Below are 24,896 nucleotides of genomic sequence, written 5' to 3'. Positions count from 1 at the left end.
GCAATTCCAACATTACTCTAAGCTTCAACGGCAAGAGGTAATGATGGAAAAAAAAGAAAAGGATTTCCAGTCACAAAAAATGTGGGGAGTAGCCTGCTGGTTACAGCGGTTACTAATCCTAACCAAATAAGCCTGATACTCACTTTCAATGCCTATCCAGCACAGCTCTCTGCTTCAACGGCAGGGGACGGCAGGGGAGAAAGTCTGATATTTCACTTTCAATGCAAGTTAGCTCTCTGCTTCAACAGCAAGGGAGGAAGACCGATACTTCACGCATATCCAGCATAGCTGCCTGCTTCAATGGCAGGGAGGAAATGAAGAAAAGTCTTGAGGATGTGAATGAAATGAAGAGAAGAGGCATGGGGGTACCTTGCGAGAAAGATGGCTACTACCCTTATTCAATAAACATACACACAGTTAATGTGACTCCAACACTGCTCTATGTTTCAACGGCAAGAGGAAATGTGGGGAAAAGGATCTGCATTCACAAATAAGCGTGGGAGTAGCTTGCTTGTTGCGGCGGCTACTACCCTGAACCAATCATGCCTGATACTTCACTTTGAATACATATACTGCACAGCTCACTGCTTCAATGGCAGGAGGGAATGAAGAAAAGAGGATTTATATTCAGACAACAACCAACAAGGACTACATTGCAAAGGCTGGGTAAACAAATAAGCATGGGAGTAGCTTGCTTATTGCGGAGGTTACCTCTACTACTACCCCTAACCAATTAGGCTTGATACTTCACAGTGATGCAGCTCCAGCACCGCTCTCTACATCAATGGTGGGGGTGGAAGGAAATTAGAACCTAAGTGTTACCAAAAAGGGCCCTGACCTCAGTGGTCAGAGTAACAGATAAGTATGAGAAAAATAAGTATGAAGCTTGCTGGGCAGACTGGATGGGCCATTGGTCTTCTTCTGCCGTCATTTCTATGTTTCTATATTTGGAACTCTCCCGGTTGTATCGCCCTTATTACCGAGCGTAGGGTTTCCATGCGGAAGCGAGGAATCTTCAGGTGACGGTTGACCGCCTTGAGGTCCAGGATGGGTCTGAACGTTCCTTCTTTCTTGGGGACGATAAAATAGATGGCATTATGTCCAGTATTTATTTGTTGTGGAGGCACCAGTGTTATAGCCTCTAAGGCTAGCAATTTGGTCAGGGTAGCTTCCACTGCCATCCTCTTGGAAGGGTCGTGGCAGGGAGATTCCACAAACTTGTCCGGAGGGAAGTGGTGGAAATCCAGGTAATATCCCTCTCGAATGATGGATAGGACCCACTTGTCCGAAGTTATCTCGACCCATCTTTGGTAGAATAGGGCAAGTCTGTCCCCTATGGCTTCTTCCTTTGGACGGGTCGGCTGATTTTCATTGTGGGGTGCGGCTAGGGCCTGAGCCCGAGCTGGCCCCCCTTTTGTTGTGCTTGTTCAGAAAAAACTGGCTTCGGCCTGTGAGGCGGGCCACTTTATAAATGATCTGGAAAGAAATACGACGAGTGAGATACTCAAATTTGCAGATGACACAAAATTGTTCAGAGTAGTTAAATCACAAGCAGATTGTGATAAATTGCAGGAAGACCTTGTGAGACTGGAAAATTGGGCATCCAAATGGCAGATGAAATTTAATGTGGATAAGTGCAAGGTGATGCATATAGGGAAAAATAACCCATGCTATAATTACACAATGTTGGGTTCCATATTAGGTGCTACAACCCACGAAAGAGATCTAGGTGTCATAGTGGATAACACATTGAAATTGTCGGTGCAGTGTGCTGCAGCAGTCAAAAAAGCAAACAGAATGTTGGGAATTATTAGAAAAGGAATGGTGAATAAAACGGAAAATGTCATAATGCCTCTGTATCGCTCCATGGTGAGACCGCACCCTTGAATACTGTGTACAATTCTGGTCGCCGCATCTCAAAAAAGATATAATTGCGATGGAGAAGGTACAGAGAAGGGCTACCAAAATGATAAGGGGAATGGAACAACTCCCCTATGAGGAAAGACTAAAGAGGTTAGGACTTTTCAGCTTGGAGAAGAGACGACTGAGGGGGGATATGATAGAGGTGTTTAAAATCATGAGAGGTCAGACCGGGTAGATGTGAATCGGTTATTTACTCTTTCGGATAGTAGAAAGACTAGGGGGCACTCCATGAAGTTAGCATGGGGCACATTTAAAACTAATCGGAGAAAGTTCTTTTTTACTCAACGCACAATTAAACTCTGGAATTTGTTGCCAGAGAATGTGGTTAGTGCAGTTAGTATAGCTGTGTTTAAAAAAGGATTGGATAAGTTCTTGGAGGAGAAGTCCATTACCTGCTATTAAGTTCACTTAGAGAATAGCCACTGCCATTAGTAATGGTTACATGGAATAGACTTAGTTTTTGGGTACTTGCCAGGTTCTTATGGCCTGGATTGGCCACTGTTGGAAACAGGATGCTGGGCTTGATGGACCCTTGGTCTGACCCAGTATGGCATTTTCTTATGTTCTTATGCTTCTATATGGGTTGAAGCGCTGTGATCCTCTGCCCCTGGAGGTTCGGGGGAAGGATCGCTGGTTTCTCTTATTCCTGTCCTCCGGTAGCTGCAGCAGTGGGGACTTGCCCCATTTGTTGGCTAGTTTCTCTAGTTCACTTCCGAACAGAAGTGTTCCCTTGAAAGGCACCCTTGTGAGTCTCGTTTTGGAGGATGCATCGGCCGACCAGTTTCGGAGCCAGATTTGTCTTCTGGCTGCCACGGCGGATGACACTCTTCTAGTTGCGGTGCATACCAGATCAGAAGCGGTGTCCGCGAGGAATGATACTGCTGGTTCCAGGGCCTCCCCAGGAGTGTTGTTCATGGTCTGTGATAAGCAGGCACGTGTCACCACGGCACAGCAGGCTGCGATCTTTAAGGACATAGTGGAGACGTCAAAGGACTGTTTGAGGATAGATTCCAGACATCTGTCTTGAGCATCCTTGAGTGCGGCACCTCCCTCCACCGGGATAGTAGTACGTTTCGAGACCGCGCAGACCATGGCATCCACTTTCGGACATGTCAGGAGTTCTTTGGCGGCTGGGTCCAGAGGGTACATGGATGCCAGATCCCGGCCCCCCTTTGAACGTAGTTTCTAGGGTATCCCATTCCAGGTCAATTAGTTCCTGGACGGCTTGTAATAGTGGGAAATGGCGGGAGGTCTGATGGAGTCCCTCTAGTAAGGGGTTAGTCTTAGGTTCCCCTGAGGCACTTGTGCCCGGGATAGCAAGCTCTTTTAAACTGTGTGTGACCAGGTCTGGAAGCTCGTCCTTGGTGAAGAAGCGTCTCATGGTTCGGTGGGGCTCTGCCCCCGGAGGGAGTTCCCCTTCCTCCAGGGGTTCTGAATCCTCATCCGAGATGTCCGTGTCCCTGAAGGTGGAGCTTCTGGGCAGTGGGATCACTTCCCTGGGCATAGAGGGTCCCGGGATATTGAGGTCCTATGGTGGAGCCTGTGGCTGTATTATAGGTGGCCCCGGTTGCATGTGGACGAAGGTATGCAGACCTTTGAAGAATTCCACCCAGGAGATAGATGCTGAGTCTAGACTAAGGGGCGCCGTGTCCCTGGGGAGCTCCATTTGAGGGGGGGTCCCGCTGTGCAATGCTAGGTCCGGCGTATTGCTCGAGAGGCTGGAACCCGGTACCGGCTGGGGAGAGCCATGAGTTGGATCATCTAGGGCCTGTTTGCACTGTATACACAGGGCCGTGGCCTCCTCGTGCTGTGCAGCTCTAATATGGCATGCTGGGCAAAGGCTCTGAGCCTTGAGTTTCTTTTCCGGTGGTGCCATGGCTTGTGCACGTAGAAGACAGTTGTGCCCTCCAGTGCGTCAAAGTTGTGCGCATAGGTTTGGTGCGCGCTCAGGGAGATGTGCATGCTGTTATGCACACAGATCGAAGTTATGCGCCCGGCACAGTAAGCGTGTGGCTATGTGCATCACTTGTGCGCACGGTACTTGGGTTCGACGTTGTGCACACAAGGTATTTCTGCGCACGGATCGGAACAGCGGACAGGGCGGCGAACAGATCAAAATGGTGACGGCGACCACGCGGACAATATGGCGACCACCTCGGAGGGTCTCCACATTGGAGGACCCTCGGATCTGACCGGGGTCTAGCCCTGCTAGGGCCGATCAACTCGGTGGCACTGGTGCCGGCTGGCGACCTGTGCGACTCCTCGAGCTTCGGAGACCGGAGACTTTTAAATAGATTTCTACCTTACCTTGTCTCGTTCCAGGCGGTCTCCAGCTGTGGGGGGGATGAGGGAAAATACCTTCACCGCCGTGCTCAAATTTGCACCCGCTGCCTCTCAGCCTCACCCGATGTCAGGGGCTAGGTCCCCGCCGAGGGTCAGCCACCGGACCGAGGCTTACTTCCGAGGGATCGCGGAAATCACCTCGAGAATTCTCAACTGGGGGAGGGACCCAATGGGTGTCACCGCAGGAGAGCGAGGCTCGTCAGTAGAGGTAAGATTTCTTCTTATTTTGGTTTTCTTTGGTAAAATTGCTCTAACGCTGTGCGAGCGTGCATAGAGTCCCTAACTGCTATGGAGACGGAAAATACTGAAGAGCTGCACGTCCTGCAGGGGTATATGTACTAGGGCTTACGTCAGATTGAAATCTGATCCTTCTCCAACTGCTATCAGGAGTACACTATACCAATTGGTCCTGAGTCCATCTGCTACATGCTAGGAAATGAACCATCAGGTCATTTACTAAAATACTATTTCTCTGCATTCTGCAGGTCAATCCTTCCAGTGGGTTATCCATCTCTGCCAGCAGATGGAGACGGTACAAAAGCTGACATCACGAATATATAATCTCACCCCTACATTAGCCTGCCAATATTGTCCATCTCCAGCAGATGGTGGACATGCTTTTCCCTTTGGGGGATTGCCCTTGAGTGAAAAAAAAAAAAAAAAGAAGAAAAAAGGAGACATCAGAAGACGTCTATACAGCACCACTTGCCTCCTGAGGCGATACCTCAGTAGAGAGCCTTCAGTCTGGTAGCCTTGAGTGATGTGGACTCGGAAAATTAGCGGTTGCAGGCCAAGAGAGGCTCGGTAGTGAAGGCTTTAGCCCTCTCCCTCCATAGCCGAGACCTGTTCCTGCTCTCAGCCAGGGAGGGCCGAGTTCAACTAAAAGTTTTTACTTTTTTGAAAAAAAAAAACAAAAAACGGATGAGTGAGAAGAGAAGGAACTCACTAGTGAGGAGTTGCCCTACTGGCTCTGTTTCCCTCGGCATTTGGCCTGCCTGCTCACGTCTCTGGGTGTGGAGTTAATTCAGGCACGGTGGGTTGAGCAGCCTTTTGGCTAGGCCTTGCTCTCAGGCTTCTCCTTTTTGGCCCATGGTAGGCTGCGGCAGATAGTTCGCGTGTTTTCATTGTGTATCATCAGCATGCGCCTGCAGGTCTCATTTTGCGTCCACTGCTGCATCTCCCTTTTGGGCACATTTGTGTGACTGGATGGTTCCTTGGACGCACAGGATGTGTGTCCAGGCTGGGCATCCTTCTTTCTGGACGTGCACCATGGGTGCCTAACTTGAGTGTTCCTTTGAGTGTGTATACTTAGATGCACGGTTTGTGCGCCTAGATTGGACTGGAGAGGTAGGCTCGTGTACTTGTACGTACATTTTTTGTGCGCCCACCTTAGACGTGGTTGTTATGCATGGGTTTCTGGCCACACATTTTGTGCATCCAGCTGGGCACACACCTATACCTGTCTGAGCGCATTACAGCCATGGCACCAGCAGCAAAGAAGTCTAAGAGCTTATCTATTTGTGTTGCATGCCACATTAAGGCGATATGCAAGACCCTTCTAAAAGCCTGTGTCAGTGCTGCCTGGATGCTTGTGGGGATTTGACATTTGATTTTGGCCGACTATGGTCCATCGCTTCGGTCTGAGACTCACTCTCAGGATGTCAGGTTCGGGCTTCTGGGGCCTGGAATAGACCTGCCCTCTTTTTCCTGAGTGGAATTCTTCTAGGGATTACCAACATTTCTACAGGTCAATCAGCTGAGTCGACAATACCTACAAAGTTCCTCATAAAAGGCTTCTAAGAAAAGTAAATAGTCATGGGATAGGTGGCGATGTCTTTTCGTGGATTACAAACTGGTTAAAAAACAGGAAACAGAGAGTAGGTTTAAATGGACAATTTTCTCAGTGGAAAAGGGTAAACAGTGGAGTGTATCAAGGATCTGTACTAGGACCCGTGCTTTTCAATATATTTATAAATGATCTGGAAAGGAATACAAGAAGTGAGGTAATCAAATTTGCAGATGATACAAAATTATTCAGAGTAGTTAATTCACAAGCAGATTGTAATAAATTGCAGGAGGACCTTGTGAGACTGGAAAATTGGGTATCCAAATAGCAGATGAAATTTAATGTGAATTAGGGGAAGTTGATGCAATTAGGGAAAAATAACCCATGCTGTAGTTACATGATGTTAGGTTCCATATTAAGAGCTACCACCCAGAGATCTAGGTGACATAGTGGATAATACATTGAAATAGTCGGCTCAGTGTGCTGCAGCAGTCAAAAAAGCAAACAGAATGTTAGGAATTATTAGGAAGGGAATGGTGAATAAAATGGAAGATGTCATAATACCTCTGTATCACTCCTTGGTGAAACCACACCTTGAATACTGTGTACAATTCTGGTCGCCACATCTAAAAAAAGATATAGTTACGATGGAGAAGGTACAGAGAAGGGCGACCAAAATGATAAAGGGGATGGAACAGTTCCCCTATGAGAAAAGATTAAAGAGGTTAGGGCTGTTCAGCTTTGAGAAGAGATGGCTGAGGGGGGATATGATAGAAGTGTTTAAAATCATGAGAGGTCTAGAAAGGGTAAATGTGAATCAGTTATTTACGCTTTCGGATAATAGAAGGACTAGGGAGCACTCCATGAAGTCAGCATGTAGCACATTTAAAACTAATTGGAGAAAGTTCTTTTTCACTCAAAGCACAATTAAACTCTGGAATTTGTTGCCAGAGGATGTGGTTAGTGCAGTTAGTGTAGCTGGGTTTAAAAAAGGTTTGGATAAGTTCTTGGAGGAGAAGTCCATTACCTGCTATTAATCAAGTTGACTTGATTACTAGCATCAGTAGCATGGGATATACTTAGTTTTTGGGTACTTGCCAGGTACTTGTAGCCTGAATTGGCCACTGTTGGAAACAAGATACTGGGTTTAAAGGACCCTTGGTCTGACCCAGTATGGCAATTTCTTATGTTGTTATGTTCTTAGAGTTCTCCTGTGCCTATCACCACGGTCAGACAATGTGACACAGAACTGCTTGACAAGGTTCAAATACATGTGGATCACGAATGCACTGATGCTGATGGCAATGGCTCTCCTGATAAGGAAGGGGAGTTTCTCTCAGATTGGAGTCACATAGAACTCTTCTCCATTTCTTTCACAGAGTTAAGTGCCGAGCTTGATCTCTCAGACCTTGAAGACCCTCGGAGTGGCTGGGGCTGATTCTTCAAGGGGGCAGACGAAGGACCCCATTTTGGTCACCCTATGCAAAGTTTCCTGTTTCCTTTTCCTTCCTGGATGCAATTCAGGAATTGATTGATCTGGTATGAAGTATGCCAGAGGCATCCTTTCAAGGGGGGCCATGCCTTGGCAGGTTTATACTTCTTGGATCCACAGGTCAGAGCAGTTGCATTTCCCTAAGGTGGATGCTTTGGTGTGATCTGCCATGAAACGAATCACTATCCCGGCAGAGGGAGGGGCAGTTCTTCAGCATGCTTGGGATAGAAGAATTCCGGCTATCCTAATGCAAGCCTTGAGTCAGTGGCAATAAATTGCTCTTGCTGTGCCCTGGTAGATCGAGCTACCTTGTGTCTTTCCCAAGAATCTGGAAGCACCACTTCCAATAACGGATCTGTGGTAGAATCAGGGGGCTGCCTTCCTAGTTGATGCGGGCTGTGTCCTGCTTTGCACAGCCGCCAAAGGAGCTGCTTCTGTTATTGTGATCAGGCGATGGCCGTGGCTTGCCAATTGGTCAGCAGATACTATTTAAAAGTCCAATCTTACCAAGCTGCCCTTCAAGGGTTCACTTTTGGCAGTGAGTTGGAGAAGATGGCAATTAAATGGGGAAAACCTAGTTCCCTCACTTACCAGATGACAAGAAGCCATTTTCCCAGATTTTTCAGGCGAATGGCCACTCTTGAGACTAACTGGTGTTTTCGGCCTTATATGGGAAGTTCTTCCCAGAGATCCCACCCCTTCCGCAGATCTCAGTCCTTTCATCCCAAAGGCTTCGAAAGGATGCGTGCTCCGGAAGTGGAGCCCCACGATCTTCTCAATGGGAATTTGTGGGCTCCCCTGTTGGGGCAGGAGAGAAATGGCGCCTATCTCATTTTTAATCACAGAAGGATCCAGATTGCTTCGGATCAGTAGGTCCTTGAAATGTTTCGGGACAGGTATGCTATAGAATTTTTTTGCATTCCTCCAGATGCCTTTAGGATATCTCCATGCAACTCCACCCCAGAGAGAGTAGCAATGGAAGCTACATTGCACAGGTTCTTGAACCTGAGAGCCATGATTACCATTCCTGAATCACAGCAGAATCCGGGGTGGTATTCCTTTTATTTTGGCGTGCCTGAGAAGGAAGGATCCTTTTGAACCGTACTGGATCTCAGGGATGTCAATCGTCCTTTGCGAGTCACTCGTTTCAGGATAGAAAAGGTGCAATCTGTCCTAATGGCAATACCTCGCATCTATGGATTTGACGGAGGCATAGCTGCATATATCCATTTGCCAGGAACATCAACATTTCCTTCAGTTGTCCATTCTGAATTGCCCTCACCAGTTCCAGGCCTTGCCTTTCGGTTTAGCCACTGTGCCCAGGACCTTTTCTAAAGTCATGTAATGGTGCAGCACAAAGATGGTATTCTAGTTCACCCCTATCGGGACAACTGGTTGATTCGTGCCAAGAGCATGGAAGAGAATCGTCATGCTTCTCGCAAGGTGATCAGACTGGGTGGTGAAACTGGCTAGAGCAGTTTGCAACCGTCTCCGACTCTGCAGTATCTTGGCATTCTCTTCAACACAAAGTAGGGCAGAGTATTTCTGCTGGCGACTCGAATCTAAACGATAATGGCTCAAGTTCTCACCCTGATGAACACTATTCGCCCGTGTGGCCTAATCTACAGGTCCTGGGGTTGATGGCTGCCGCATTGGAAGTAGTCCTCTGGGTAAGGGAAAATATGCAATTTTTTCAATGCATTTTATTTTCCTGATGGAATACACAGTTGCAGAACTATGCCATGAAACTGCTTCTACCATTGGAGGTGAAGTCTCAGTTGTGCTGGTGGTTGCAGGCGGTTCATCTCAGGAAAGGAGTTTCCCTGGAGATGCCAGATTGATTGGTACTTACGATAGATGTGAGCCTGCTAGGCTGAGGGACTCACTGTCAAAAGTTGATGGTGCAAGGTCATTGGAATGTAGAGGAGCGACAATGGAACATCAACAGATTGGAAACAGGGGCCGTGGGCTTGGGCAGTCTGGATAATGTCAGGTGATGTGATGACAGTAGTTTTCATCAGTCATCAGGGTGGAACCAAGAGTCAACAGGTGTCAGAGAAAATAGATGTGTTTATGGTGTCAGCAGACATCATCTACTAGGCATCTCCGCCTCTCACATTGCCAGAAAGGTCAATATCAGAGCAGACTTCCTTGGCAGGAGAAACTTGGACCCAAGAGAATGGGAACTGGCAGACGAAGCCTTCGGCTCCTTGGGAACCTTTGGGGCCCACCAGACAATATGAAAGTTCCATGCTTTTTCAGTCACATGTGGGATCCAAAAGCACTGGGCATCGATGCTCATATTCAGGAGTGGCCACGTGGTGCCCTGTAGTATGCGTTTCCCCCCTGGCCTTTGGTAGGCATTGTTCAGAAGATTGCAAGTCAAACCAACATATCCTTTTGTGGCTCTGGGTTGGGCTCAGAGGCCATGGTGTGCCGATATCCAGAGACGGTTGGGGAGCAGTCCACTCAGGCTATTATCTCTAAAGGATCTGTTGTGGCAGGGACCCATTCTTTCGGTTTAGCTACTGAAAGGGTTCAGTTGAAGTGCAGTTATTTGCCTGCTGTGAGTTCCACCTTCCTTCAGGCCAGGACATTTTTTCTACTCCCACAGTCTTGGTTAGGTTTGGAGATTTTTTAGGCCTGGTGTTCTGAGCAAGGTTCTCAACCTCTCAAGGTGGATATTCCTTTAATTTTGGAATTCTTACAGGATGGATTGTGTAAGGGCTTGCCCCTTAATTTCTTCCTGGAATTCTTGGCAGTTCCGGCCTTTCGGCCACGGTGCGCTCTTTCCTTTCGGTTTCTAACCTTGAAGACAGTTTTTTCTGGTAGCAATCTGTTCGGCACGTTGGGTTTCTAAGCTACAGGCTCCTTCTTGCTGTGAGCCTTTTCTGAGTATGCCTCTGGGGGCAGTACAGCTTCAGGCTGTGTCCTCGTTTTTGGCAAAATGGTTTTCAAAGTTTCGTTGGAATCAGTCCATTTCTTCACCCACCTTGGGCAGTGACAGAGATGAAAGTGAGGATCGTCTTTTGTGTTTCTTGGACGTCAAACGACATTTGTTGCATTACTTGGAAGTGACCAAAACTGTCTGGATATTGGATCACCTGTTTGTGCTCCATGCTGGTGGTGAACAGGGAGCTCCGGTGACCTGTGCAACGATAACCATTGGATTGAAGAAGTCACTACAGCCACCTATGTGGCAGCTGAGGTTGCTCTAAAGAAACAAATTAGACCACATTCCACGGAGGCTCAGGCGATATCATGGGCGAAACTTAGTTTGGTGTTACTTGCCAAGCGGCAACGTGCTCATCTTTGCACATCTTTTCTCAAGCACTACGATTTGGATGTTTGGGCTACGGAAGACACTGAGTTCACTCGGGCAGTATAGACTGGTCTGCTGGCAGCCTCCCGTCCTGTACGGAATTAGCTTTGGTAGATCCCATTGATGGGATTGACCTGCCAGATGCAGAGGATGGAGAAATTACTACTTACCTGTTAATTTCCTTTCCTCTAATGAGAGCAGGTCAATACCAGACCCACCGTAGGCTGCTGATGTCTAAATTATGGTTAGCCTTTTCAGCGTGAACATTGCAGAGTGTGATTCCTGCTTTTGTTGAAGACTGGTAAATGGCTTTTCTAGCCTTAGTTTAGTGCATATGTTACTTTTTTTGTCTGAATTCAGTATTCTTGTTGGGTTGGAAGCATGAGAGGTTGGTTGTTAATGATAATGTTCAAGTCTAATCAGTTTGTCCACAGTTTGGCTTTTCCAGAGCATACTGGCAGGCTGATGTTGGGTGTGACTATATCTGTGACGTCAGCTTTTGCTCCATCTTCATCTGCTGGCAGAGGTGCATAACCCACTGGTGGGACTGACCTGCCCTCATTAGAGGAAAGGAAATTATCAGGTAAGTAGTAATTCCTCTTTATATGTTATTTTTTTGTTTACTGGGAAGAAAAGCTCATACAACCATTCAGTATTATTTGGCATACTGCACAGCCATCTGGGGATTTCTATGCCATGAAACAGACAGCTAATGTTTTTTACTGAATCTTGAAATCTGGAAATACTGCTTAGGGATGAAAGACCCATGGTTAACAGTCTCAAAAAAAGATATGACTATTGCGACAACAGAGGTGACTTATAATAGAAAACTGCTGACTAGCTGAAAAGCAGAACTTTGTCAATGAAGTAAGATCGTTGATGATTGCTAATCCAAATCTATGTTTATGTGAGAGATGACAGAGTAACCCTTTAACTTTGGCAAGCAGATCTTATCACCTTTGCCTTTACTTAAACTCTTTTGGGCACAACACTGTAGGCAAGTTAAATATCTCATATTATATATATTGATGGCCCTATGTAAATGAGATCATTAAATCCAAAATGAGAAAAAAACATATTTTCTTATTTTTATTTAGTCTGTGTCAGGAGTTTCTCCATGGTAAATCAGACTTCTCTCTTCTAAAGTTTCTCTGCAATGAATAAAGTTTCTCCTTTCCAAGTTCTTCCATTATTGTCCTATAAGCAGAGCAAACATACAAGTTGAACATGACATGACTAGGATGCCAAAAAAACATTTTGTAGCTATGACATCTTATTGATAAAATATAAGCATACTCAAAGAGTACTGGTTATATCATCTCTTTCCTATTTTTAAATATAAAAGGATAGGTTTGCTCAGTTTGTCTACCACCCATGCAAAATAAAACCCATCCTAAAATTTAACTCCAGTTTTAATGCAGGTTTTATTACATCAGCCCCTATGTTTGTGGACTTGTGACTGCACTTGTGAATTGCTTCATCTTATTATGGCTGATGATTTTTTTTTTTGTATTCCATCTTTGTTTCTCAAAATGCTTTTCTTGAAGCTATTATAAAATTTGCATATATAAAAAGTAAAAAAAAAAAAAAAAGAGAACACTGTAGCTGTTTTTGCAATCTAGGTGCAGGGGCGAGGCATTTCTGGGAGGTGTGGAGCTAGCTGCATAAATTCTGCAAATAATTGGAGTTAGCCACTTAACTTATGCGGCTAACACTAGTTGTGCCGCTGACCTGTCCTAAAGTTAGCCGCATAAACATATGCAACTAACTTTAAGATATCCTGCTAGTTAGCCAGATAGGTTTATCTAACTAACTAGCCGAGCCGCTCTGCAGATGAATATTAGCTTCATTATGTTTGGAATCTAATATATTTTAAAGGAACATGGCAGGGATTATTATCCATTTGTCTACAAGTAAAACATTTTTTTAGATTTGGAAGATGAGAAACTAAGCAAACTCATCTTATTATATTTAAAAATATACAGGGGATGATTGTAACCAATAGACTGAGACTGAGTAGGTTTGTATTTCACCAATAAGAAGATCTCATAGCTACAAGATATGATTGGTCGGGGTGGTTTTTTTTTTTGTATCCTAGGCATGTTCAAATACTGTGCTGTGCTCTGCTTATAGGACAATAATGGAGTAAACAGCTTGGAAGGGAGAAACATGATTCATTCTAGAGAAAACTTAGATTGGAGAAATCTGATTCACCAAAAAACTCTTTTCTGATTAAGAATGTGATAATTTTATTTGCACTAAGTTAAAAATAAAAAAAGAGGAAAGTTTAAAAGGACCAATACAGGTCTAAAGCGTGATGTCTATTCACAAAAGCCAATTTGTTCTCAGTATGATGGTCCTATAGACATTAGGTGCGGGATTTCCCTGGATATATGAATTGATTTATGTAATTATGGGGGGAATATTCTGTAATTAGTAATTTATGTAAATGAGAAACATTCTATAAACATTTTAATTTCAACCCAGGCGGTACCTGGCAAGGCACTGGTTCCAAAAATAGTCAGGCAGTCTAAAAGTACGGTTAAATTAATTCTGAACATCACGGAGTCCTCCTGGATTGTGTACTCCTGAAATATCCCTGCCTAAAAAAGAAGACAAAAAACAAAGTTGGGTGGTATTTTTTTTTTTTTTGCTTTTTTCTCCCACTGGCTCCAATTTTGCACAATTCATTTCAACCAAGTGGCACAATAATTTTACCCAATGAATCTGTTTTTACTTTCAGTCACACAGAAAAGAATCTGTTTTTCAAATTCTAAAGTAATCAAAATTTTAAGGTGGCTTAGCAAGAAAGACAAGGTCTTTTAAGCTACAAATCCAAAAACATGAGCATAGCATTTGTACACAGCCAACCATATATGAGCCACTGAAAGCCCAGAGGTGCGCAAGAATGGTGTTAGTCCATAGCAACATTATACCACCCTTTGGAGACAAAACTTCTTTTACAATAATTACTGTTCGAAAATCATTTCATGCCACTCTGCTGGACTGTATTGAGTTAGCTAGTACTAACATGTTTTGACTACTAGGGTTTCCATAATGCTGTGTATGTGTACTTGCTAGCTTCCCATTTCTGAGGGAGCTGAGTTATGGGTTGCTTACAAGCTCTTTATACCTTGCTAATAAAAACAGTACTGTTTTACTGCTCTTGCAAAGAAGAAACCTCCCTGTCTTGCTCTTTTTTTCCTTTAAAAAGCATTATTTTATCTAAATAAAATTTAGATCTCCAACAAAAAAATGTGTTAGGACCCAGGCAATGCTGCAGCAAAGTGAAATCAATTGCCAAACAAGAAAAACAACAAACAATAAAGATAAAGTCAGGTAAGCAAGCTGCAGAGAGAAACAAATAACTTTTTTGTGAATTGCAGAAAGTTTGTTAAAAAGAAGCTTGCTTAGAAAAGATTTTCTATGAACAAAATGAAAGTAACTAAGAAATGTCTGAAAATACTAAATATTATATTGATGCGCTGAATTAGAACAACTATTCAGCCTGGATATTTAGTATGATGATTCTTCTAAAAAGTAAGAGACTTTTGGACAATAATAGAATCTGATCCACCTATAACAGCTATGTTGGAAATAATACATTCTTGGAAGAAAAATGATAAGGATGGTGAAATTTAATTTTACCAGTTAATTTCCTTTCCTTGAGTCCTGACAGCTCATTCCAGACAAGTAGGTTTACCTTCATGTGCCAGCACATGGAGACAGAGAATGTCTCTCTCTTTTGACATCACTGGAGGCTATATATTCTGGGATAGTAGGATAGGCCTCCAGTAACCTCTTGCCCTAGCTTTCTTTTCTCTTTTTTTGGATTATGCCTCTCAAGTGAAAATGGGAAAGGACAAAAGAAGCAATGTTAATTTCCTTTTCAAGATGCCCTGTTCTTCCTTCTCTGATAATTCCAGCAACACCCTTTGCAAAGGCATATATGTGCCTTCACCCAGGAGACTAGGTCTATCGCGGCTGCCATTGAGCCCAACACCTGCAGGTAGGCCTTCATGCTGGGCCTTCTGCTCGCCAACAATTCTCTCACCTGATCCTATAGCTTCTTGACTCTCTTGTGTCATAAAATATTTTTCCTCCCTGGTATCGAAATGGGCTCTCTAGTATCCCAGGGTCTGGGGCGGGTACAATTGGCTTTTGGTCTCGTTCACAACCCAGCCTCACTTTTAATGTGAGCTGTTCGTACTCTTGCCTTGGCTTGGACTAGCAAGTTATCTAGATATGAATGTATCAGTACCCCTTCCTTCCTCAAGATGACTGCCACCATCACCTTGGTGAAGGCCCTTGGTGTTGTGGCTAGCCCAAAAGCATGGCCTTCAATTGGTAATGGCTTCCTGATACCAAAAACCTTAGAAACCTTTGATGTGCTTCTCTGATGAGGAAGTGCAGATAAGCTTCCACCAAGTCTAGGGAGGTAAGAAATTCCCCCTTCTTTACAGCTCCCATTACTTATCTTAGCAATTCCATCCTAAACTGGGATACTCTGAGGGCCCTGTTTACCCTCTTTAAATTTAATAGTGGTTGGAATGTGCCTTCCTTCTTGGGAACTACAAAATAAAGTGAATAGCACCCCTGTCCCCTTTGCGATTCAGGGACAGGGACTATCACTTTCAGGGTGATTAGGCGATTTTACCATTGTTTAAATGGCTTCCACTTTTATAGGGGAATCTGCATGGATACACTGTGGCTAACTCCAGGGCATAACCCTATTGGATTATCTGTAGCATCCATTTGTCCTAGGTAATTCAGGTCTATTATTCAAAAAAGTTTGTTAAGCAGCAGTCCACTGTAGGGAGTGAGGAGTAGCCCGAGTAAACTTCATTTGGTTTTCTTGCCGCCCCCCCCCCCCCCTGAATTGTGGGGTGTCCTGCCTCTGTTTCCTCTTTGAAGAGCCTGAAATGTCTGTCTAGCCTGGGGCTTGGACTCCTGGCATTTAAGGGCTCTAACTAGCCTGTATTATCTGAAGTCCTTAAACCAACCCCTGAAGGATCTCATAGTCCCTGTTACTCGGTGTTGCGACCGTCGGTCTACTACGGCTTTGCCCTGCCTACCTTACTCTTCTTGTGGCTCCTCCCGCTCACCTCGGACAACTGGCTGCCACGTCGTCTGTCTGCCGACCTCTCCGGCGTCCCCGGATCGGCTTTGGTGCTGCTTCCCGCCATGCTCCTCCAAGGTACCATAGGGCGCGCACGCCGCCCTCATCTTATTTCCTCATTGGTGCGAACCTCAGGGGCGCCCCCCTGAGATGATGTCATGCTGCCCAGATATTTAAGCCTACCTCTTTTGCTAGCCAATCGAGTTAGCAACAACTCGGATTACTACGGATGTGATTCGCTCTCCTTACCGAAGCTACTCTGCCACTCCAGTGTTCTCTGAAACTCTTACTGCTAATGGGGTACCCTCTCCTTGGGGTCTCTTCTGCTTCTTTCAGGTGCTATCAGGAAACCGGTACTCGCTCCTCAAGGGCCCATGCTCCCTGAGTCACTGCCTGCATCTACAATCTTCTCTACTTGGAAGACTTCACTAACAGTATCCACCTGTGAGTACAACTACCATCTATTCCACAGTACTGCTTCCCTGGAACCAGGTACTCGCTCCTCGAGGGCCTGCCCTCTGTTCCAGTGCTAGAACTCTCGTCTAGTGGAACCGCTGTGTGAGTACAATACCTCTGAGTCTCCCTGCTCTAAGGGATCAGGTACTCGCACCTTGAGGGCCTGCTCTCCCTGTCTCAGAGCTTCACCTATTCTACCTGGGACTCTGTATATTTCTCACTGTGTACTCATAACTCATAGTCTCTTTCCACTACAGCACAGCCAAGCAGGGGATCTGCTGTTCCAGTGTCCTGTGGGATACTTGCCCAGCAGGGCTCAACATCTACTACTCACTACTGCCACCTCTGGTGGTTTCCAAAACTGTTTAAATAAAGATTCAATCTGTGTTTGTGTGTCCAGAGTCTAGCCCGACACCGTGGTCCTTCACGGGACTGCCCCCCGTGGGCGTGGTCAGTTGCCACAGTGTCCAAGGATCCACCCAAAACACCAATAATCATAACACTTGGTCCTCTGGTAACTTCTGCAGCTTGGTATCCCGCCCAAGTCCTTCACTAACTTATCCAGATACTCGCCAAACAGGAGACATCACTTAAAGGGTAATCTACTCAGACATGTCTTAAGACAGTCCTTCCACTGATCACTGTCTGAGCCACAGCACTCTCCCTACTACTACTGTGGCAACCTGCTTAGCTGAGGTTAAATCATAAAGGGCCAGATTTTCGGAGGATTTACGTGTGTAACTGGCCTTACGTGCGCTGGGCCTATTTTTAAAAAGCCCAGCGGCGCGCATAAAGCCCAGGGACATGTGTAAGTCCCGGGGCTTTACAAAAGGGGAGGTCCGGGGGCAGGGAGGTCTGAGGCAGGGGAGTGGCCAGAGGCCTCCGCACGGCTGCTGGGCCGGCTGAAGTAAGTGGAGTTAAAAAAAAGATAAAAAAGGTAGGGGGGAAAGTGGAAGGCAAGGGAAGGTGGAGTGGGGGGGTAAGGAAGTTCCCTCTGAGGCCGCTCCAATTTTGGAGTGGCCTGGGAGGGAACGGGGAAAGGCTGTGCAGCTTGGCTCGCACAAGGTGCACAACTGTGTACCCCCTTGCACGCGCCAACCCTGGATTTTATAACTTGCGCTCGGAGGATTTAGGTGCATAACCTGTCTTACGCGTGCCAGGCCTATTTTAAAAAGGCCGGGCGATGCGCGTAAAGCCCCAGGACACGTGGGAAGGTCAGGCTACAGAGAAGGGAACAGGGGAAGGCAATGCGGCTTGGCGCACGCAAGGTGCACCCCCTTGCACGTGCCAACCCAATTTTATAACATGCGCATGCATGTTATAAAATCGGGCGTACATATGCGCGTGATGGGTAGCTCGCGCACATGTAGGCCACGTGCGCTTCTTTTAAAATCTACCCCTATATTTTACCTGCCATATAGATACAAAATCTTCCAGTCTAGCAAGCTCCTCCTGTAATTTATCACAATCCAATTGTGATTTAACTACTCTGAGGTAACTTTAAAGACTGCTGTACCACTGGTGGCTCCTATCAAGACTCTTGCAGGGGAACTATGCTGGGACCCCAATTGTCTCAAGACTCTTTTCTGCAGAGGCCTGGATACCCGTTTAAAGGACGAGCTGGCCGCTCACCAGACACCTGACTCGCTGGATTAATTAATAGCCTTGGCTACTTGGATGGATCACTGGCTCCGAGACAAGGTGAAGGAACTCCGGCCTAAGGTGTTACCTGGGTTGAAACAGGCTAGTACTACCACTGCACCTCGGATGGTTCCAGTAACTGCTGCTGCTGATAAAGATGAACCAATGCAACTTGGTCATGGACACTTGACCTCCAAGGAGAGAAGATTTCGGAAGAAATGCAGCCTGTGCATGTATTGTGGTCAGCCCGGCCATGATGTCTCTGCATGCCCTATTCGTCCGGGAAACAGACAGGCCTAAGTCTCACAGGAGGACTGTTCTTGGGCCATACTGTGTTTTCTCCTCCGCCCTCTCTCCCAGTCTCCGTGATCTGCGAACCGGCTACAGTTCAGACTCCTGCCCTGATGGACTCAGGGGCACGAGGCAATCTTATTCTCAGACGTCTGGTGGAAGACCTGAGGAGTCCCTTCGTCAAACAAGAAGATCCTTTACTGCATCACAATTTGAAGTGGGTTTGGGACGTTCCTTTACATCGCCACTTCTCCTGAAGATCTTAGTGACGTCCATGGCAGTTCAACTCTTTGCTGCTGATATTCATAGCGCCTTCTACGTTCACCTTGGCTCAAAGGCGTTCAACATTAATCGTCTTCACGGATCTCAAGAACTTTGTGTATCTCCGCCTTGCACACCGATCTGGAGATCGAAACACCAGAGCAAACACGCTGTCACGCTCGTTCACTCAGAAGATGTGCCTGATGTACCACAGCACATTATAAATCCGAAGAAGATACAACATCTATCTGCATTCGCAGATTATAAACCTTAGAGATATCTGTCACATTCCAACCAGAAACAATATCCTTCTTTGTACTGGAAAAGGCTATGCACCCTATCGTCCTGAGGTTACCCTGGCTGCTGATGCACCAACCCCAATTGACTGGGCATCCCTGGATCTCTCACGATGGGGTCCAGAGTGTTTGGGAGTTGTCTTAAGGAGATCTCATCTATCATATGTATGCCGACTCCAGCGATGCCGCCCCAAGATGCATCCTTCAGAGAAGTTTTCTCCGAAGAAGCGGTCAGTGTACTTCCTCCACATGGGGCTTGTATGGTGCCCTGGGTCTGAGAAGCAATTCGGTGCCACCAGAAGGACGAGTGTATCCTTCCCTCAGTTCTCACCAAGGAAGCAATGTGGAAAGACATGTCTGATGAGGCACAGCACATAACAGATCCAAAGAAGATATCTCTGGCAACCAGCTAGTCTGTTTCCGCTGGTGATGCCACCATCTCTCATCCAGCAAATTCTACTGGAGAGTCATCTATAGAAGTGGATTTTGGACGTACTCTAACATCACCACTTCCACTGAAACCTTCAGTGACATCCACAGCAGCCCCATCCATTGCTGCTGATATCATCAGTAACACTCTGCAAGATTCTTCCATATCTCAAGATCCATCTGTCATCGTTGCAGAAGATGAATTAGAAATCAAAATCAAAGAGATTCTGGATGTTCATAACAGAGGCAAGAATTTTGAATACCATCTGATTTGGGAAGGCTTCGGCCCCGATTTAATCACTTGGGGGCCTCAGACCAATATCTTGGACAAAGAGATGCTTCATAAGTTCCACCTCGCTCATCCTTCCAAACTTAAGCCTGGTACCCGAAGAGGAGATCGCCCTTTGAAGGGGGATACTGTTGCATCCGTCGGTGCTCAACGCCCTCACTCCGCCCTCTTTACCTCTGTGGCGACTCCCTCCGGGTCTGATGGATGGCTAGCTACCACGGCGTCTCCATGCTGTCTCCCTCCGGCGTCCCCGGACCGGCTCGACGCTGCAACTCTGCTATCTTGCCCTGATGCCTAGGGCGTGCGCGTCCCGACTCTTGTACCAGCAAGGGCGCGAACCTCAGGGGCGTCCCCCTGAGATGACGTCATCTGCTTCCAATATTTAAAGGTCTTTGATAACGCTAACAAACTGAGTTAGAAAGGGTAAGGGGATTGCTTCGGCTAAAGCCTCCCAAGCTACTCGGCCTCCTCGGACTTACCAGAGGTACGCACTCCTCGTGGGCCTCGCTCTTTTCTTTATTTTCAGATTACAGATAGGAACCGGTACTCGCTCCTCGAGGGCCCATGTTCCTGAACACTCTGAAGATTCTCTACTGCCTGGAAGCTATCACTGCTACAAACAACTGTGAGTTACCATCGCTCTCTCAGAGCTTTCCCTGAAACCAGGTAATCGCTCCTCGAGGGCCTAATCCTTTCCAGCTCCTGAGCTTACTTGAGACCTTATGTGAATTTTGTCATCTAGTTCTTTTCATGAACTCTGCCTACTCACTTTCTACAGTTTCTCAACAGCTCAGCCATCCTGGGATCGTTGTTCCAGTACCTGAGGGACTACAGCCCTGCCGGGCATATCAGCTCACTACTGCCACCTCTGGTGGTTTCTAATAATCTGTTTAATAAAAGAACTAATGTGTGTCTCCATACTCCAGCCTAGCCGGTGGTCCCTCTCGGGGTATCCTCCCGAGAGCGTGGTCATCTGCCATTGGCCCAGGGATCCATCCACAACTACATCAGATTCATTACAGATTGCTACTCCTTAGCAAGACGATATCTGAGACACTACAAGATTGCTGACTCCTCCCTCTCCAGGAGCCCGCTACACAGAACTTCTCTACAGATTGCTCCTCCTATCTGATTGCTCCTCCCATCAAGCATCTTCTCCATAACAGATTGCTAACTCGAGCAGCAGATATACAACAGATTGCTAACTCCCTAGCAAATCGCTAACACATCGCTAATAGAATACTGTGTACAATTCTGGTCGCCGCATCTCAAAAAAGATATAGTTGCGATGGAGAAGGTACAGAGAAGGGCAACCAAAATGATAAAGGGGATGGAACAGCTCCCCTATGAGGAAAGGCTGAAGAGATTAGGGCTGTTCAGCTTGGAGAAGAGACGGCTGAGGGGGGGATATGTTAGAGGTCTTTAAGATCATGAGAGGTCTTGAAAGAGAAGATGTGACTCAGTTATTTACACTTTTGAATAATAGAAGGACTAGGGGGCATTCCATGAAGTTAGCAAGTAGCACATTTAAGACTAATCAGAGAAAATTCTTTTTCACTCAATGCACAATAAAGCTCTGGAATTTGTTGCCAGAGGATGTGGTTAGTGCAGTTAGTGTAGCTGGGTTCAAAAAAGGTTTGGATAAGTTCTTGGAGGAGAAGTCCATTAACGGCTATTAATCAAGTTTACTTAGGGAACAGCAACTGCTATTAATTGCATCAGTAGCATGGGATCTTCTTAGTGTTTGGGTAATTGCCAGGTTCTTGTCGCCTGGTTTGGCCTCTGTTGGAAACAGGATGCTGGGCTTGATGGACCCTTGGTCTGACCCAGCATGACAATTTCTTATGTTCATCTCTGAAGGACACATGGCAGACCGTGTGTCAGGCCCTTCAGAGGTTTGTAGATGTGAAGTGGGAGCTAAGCCCGCTATAGAGCGGACTCTGGGTGTCTCCCCAGTTCAGGCACACACCAAGCACATTGGTTCCTTTTCCGATGCGGTCTGGAGCACTCCACAGGCTTTACAGCACCTTATCCCTCGAGCGGGCCTCTCCATGAGCCGACCGGAGTCAACTCGTACCTGCTTCACTCCCAGTCGCAGCCACCAAGAGCCAGCCACGACACCCCCCCCTCCCGACAGCACTACCTTCTGACTGACACAGCCCCAAATGCACACACCTCGCTGGCAGAGGAAGAACCTTTTGTTTGTTCTTTTCTTTTTGTCAGTCCAACTGCAGAAGCTATAATGAGAAGTGGGGGGATAGGAGAGAAACAAGAAGAGAGCAGAAACAGGAAGAAACCAGGAAAACCTCCTCTCAGAATAAAAGGAATAAAAAGTAAATCTGAGGTACTTTTTTTTTTTTTCACCTGCTCCTCTAACAAGCTCAAGTGAACACCCCAGTAGAGGCTGGGAGCTGAGGAATGGGCTCGCACTGCTGGCCTAAGCTAATTGCCTGGCCCCTGGGTCTGATCTGAGATCCAATGCTGAACTCCTACACCAAATCAAACCTACCATCTGCTGCTGTTTGCACCAATTCCTAAGTAGTGGCTGTGATGTCAATCAGGAAAACAGTGTTGTCCGCCTCCATCTGCTGGTAGGGGGAAACAACCTTTTTGTCAAGGCATGGACTAGTGTAGCAGGACGAGATGGAATTTCTCCTTTTTAACAAGATATGTTGATCTCTGTTGGGCCCTTATTAGGATTGTTTTATATCATCAGCCCCTCTCTGCATTAAACAAGGAGTGAGAGACCAAGCAGGTGCAAGGGACACCAAAGAGATGAAAAAGCACAGCATTAGGAACTTTTCATACAATGCTATATACTTGCATTTGTACTGCATTTCACAGAAATTTGTTTCAGATACTCAGATGACATTTGAACTACAAAAACTCATGTTCTGTCCTCTCCAATTACCAGATGTTCAAGGTACCCAGAAATAAGTTGAAATGTGTGGAGACAGTGCCCAGAATCCATTCTGTGCCTCTTGTGTCGCTCACTCAGTCTCAGCAACTGTTTACCAGAAATTCATATTTAAACTACATTTAACTCCTGGTATGACATAGAATCAGACATTTGCAATCATACCTGAATGAAGGCAATTTGCCTGCATGCACTTGGCATTTTCAACCGTCACCATTGATGCCATTCTTGGTTTGCAAAACATGTTGCATGATCCTTAAATGGATAGCTTTTAAGATATTCGAGAGATTTCTGACATTGTCAAGGTTGGCAACTAAAATATATTGATCGTCACTGATTCTGGTTGAGTGGAGAGAGGCATTGCCTAGATTTTCACATTCGCAGGCTCACAGTGCTACTGACACCAAGAGATCAGAATAACTGTTTCTCAGGAAAACCTATAAAAGAAATGATTAGAGTAAATGTTTGCTGATAAATACCGAAATTTTTCAGTCTGAAATTATGGCAGGCTACATGAAAAATTAATTGCCCTGTCCAGAATGAACTCTTTCACATGTGATCTTCTGACCAGAAGACTGGTTGGCATCCAAACTACTCAAATCAATTTAGCTAAAATAATTTCCACAGAATTTTACCTAAAACTACCAGTTTCTCAGTCTGCTTCAGAGTAATCTTTCACACTTACTCTAATAATCCTACTGCATCAGATATGATGCTAGGCACCAAGCTTTTTATTTTCCATAGACACAAAAGGGAAGAAAACCTTTAATATATCAGGATCCATAGAGGCTCTTTTAACAGCTTGAACATTTGTTAAACAACTGTCAGAGCTGAACAGGAACAATTAAACATCATTATCTTTAGTTCCTTAACATATTACATAGCAAAAACGGAAAATAATTAGAGAAAGTACAGTTGAAGACACTCTAAAAGCAAGGACACTAAAATAAGACAGTTACTTATATTGTATAAATACACTGGCATCTTTTGATTGTAAATGTGATTTTATGTTATTCTGATATGACATTAGGATGTAATTGCTGGACTGCAATACAGTCACCATTATATAAAAATCAGAAAGGTCTTGGGGAAAACCACATGAACCACTAATTGGCAATTTCATACTGGGAAATTCAAGTAAGGACTTGACTTGACCCAAAGAAAACTAGATTCTTTGTAAGTTCTAACAACTTTTGCAGCATCAGCATACAAATGGCCAAACCTCCTTAGACCCCCAAGTCTGCGCGGTCAGATTTACATTCAGGAAACTTCCTTGTTATAACAATTTGTACACGTTGCTAACCTAATACATAAAGTGCTGAGAAAAGATATATAATACTATAACAATAAATGAGAAATTACTACTTCCCCGATAATTTCCTTTTCTTTAGTATAGACAGGTAGCTCCAGAACAAGTGGGTTTTGCACCTCTACCAGCAGATGGAGACGGAGCAAAGCTGACATCGCAGTATATACACTCCTGCAGTGATATCAACTCGCCAGTATTCTCTGCAAAAGCCAACTATGGACAGACTAACAAAACTTGATTATTAACAGATAACCATTCCAGCACTCAGCCAACAGGAAAAAACTGAGCTCAGACAAAGAATGTATTAACACTAGTCTAAGGACTGGATTAACATTTACCAGTAACCCATGCAACACGCAGCTACACAGGAGGACAAACAGCACAACCCGCTAGCAGCCAAGGGCGGGAAGGTGGCTCCACCTATCTATACTAAAGAAAAAGAAATTATCAGGTAAGTAGTAATTTCTCATTTCTTAGCGTTTAGATAAGTGGATCCAGAATAAATGAGATGTACCAAAGCTACTTCCAAACAAGGAGGGAGGCTGCCTGCGGTCCAGTCAAAACCACACATGCAAAGGCTGCGCCCTCCCGGCCTGCACATCAGATGATAATACTGGAAAAGGGGTGTAAGGAGGACCACGTTGCCAGCTTGGCGAATGTCGATGGGAGACAACAATCTAACCTCCGCCCACAACACTGCCTGAGCCCCAGTGGAATGAGCCCTAACCTGAATAGGCAATGGCTGCTCAGTATCCACACATGCTGCCGTGACCACCTCCTTAAGCCAGCAAGTCATTGTAGCCCGCGAAGCCAGCTCACTCTGTTTACTTCCACCGTGAAGAACAATCAGGAGATCTGTCTTCCTGAGAGGTTTAGAAATCTCCAGATACCTCATGATATGTCTCTTGACATCCAAGGGTTGCAAAAGCGATTTTCCCCCACATTTCTTTCCCTGTCCAGAGATGGCAGAGAAATGGACTGATTCAAGTGAAAATCCAAAACCACTTTTGGAAAAAGGAGGA

The 24,896-nt window shown here is 45.6% G+C and overlaps 1 protein-coding gene across 1 annotated transcript in view; it reads right to left on the bottom strand.

Moving 5' to 3' along the window:
• The window catches only part of RAD1 (RAD1 checkpoint DNA exonuclease), a 65,926-nt gene extending 42,928 nt beyond the window's left edge, over nucleotides 1-22,998 (bottom strand). Inside the window, 5 exon segments of the mRNA XM_029579003.1 lie at nucleotides 13,361-13,469; nucleotides 22,731-22,742; nucleotides 22,744-22,779; nucleotides 22,781-22,902; nucleotides 22,905-22,998. Coding sequence (XP_029434863.1) covers nucleotides 13,361-13,469; nucleotides 22,731-22,742; nucleotides 22,744-22,779; nucleotides 22,781-22,902; nucleotides 22,905-22,926 — 301 coding nt within the window. The 5' untranslated portion in view covers nucleotides 22,927-22,998.
• Between the last annotated feature and the right edge of the window lie 1,898 nt (nucleotides 22,999-24,896).

This window comes from Rhinatrema bivittatum, chromosome 1, assembly GCF_901001135.1.
Source record: "Rhinatrema bivittatum chromosome 1, aRhiBiv1.1, whole genome shotgun sequence".
NCBI lineage: Eukaryota > Metazoa > Chordata > Amphibia > Gymnophiona > Rhinatrematidae > Rhinatrema > Rhinatrema bivittatum.
Note: the sequence above shows the minus strand (reverse complement) of the source record. Positions and strands in the feature narration are given on the sequence as shown.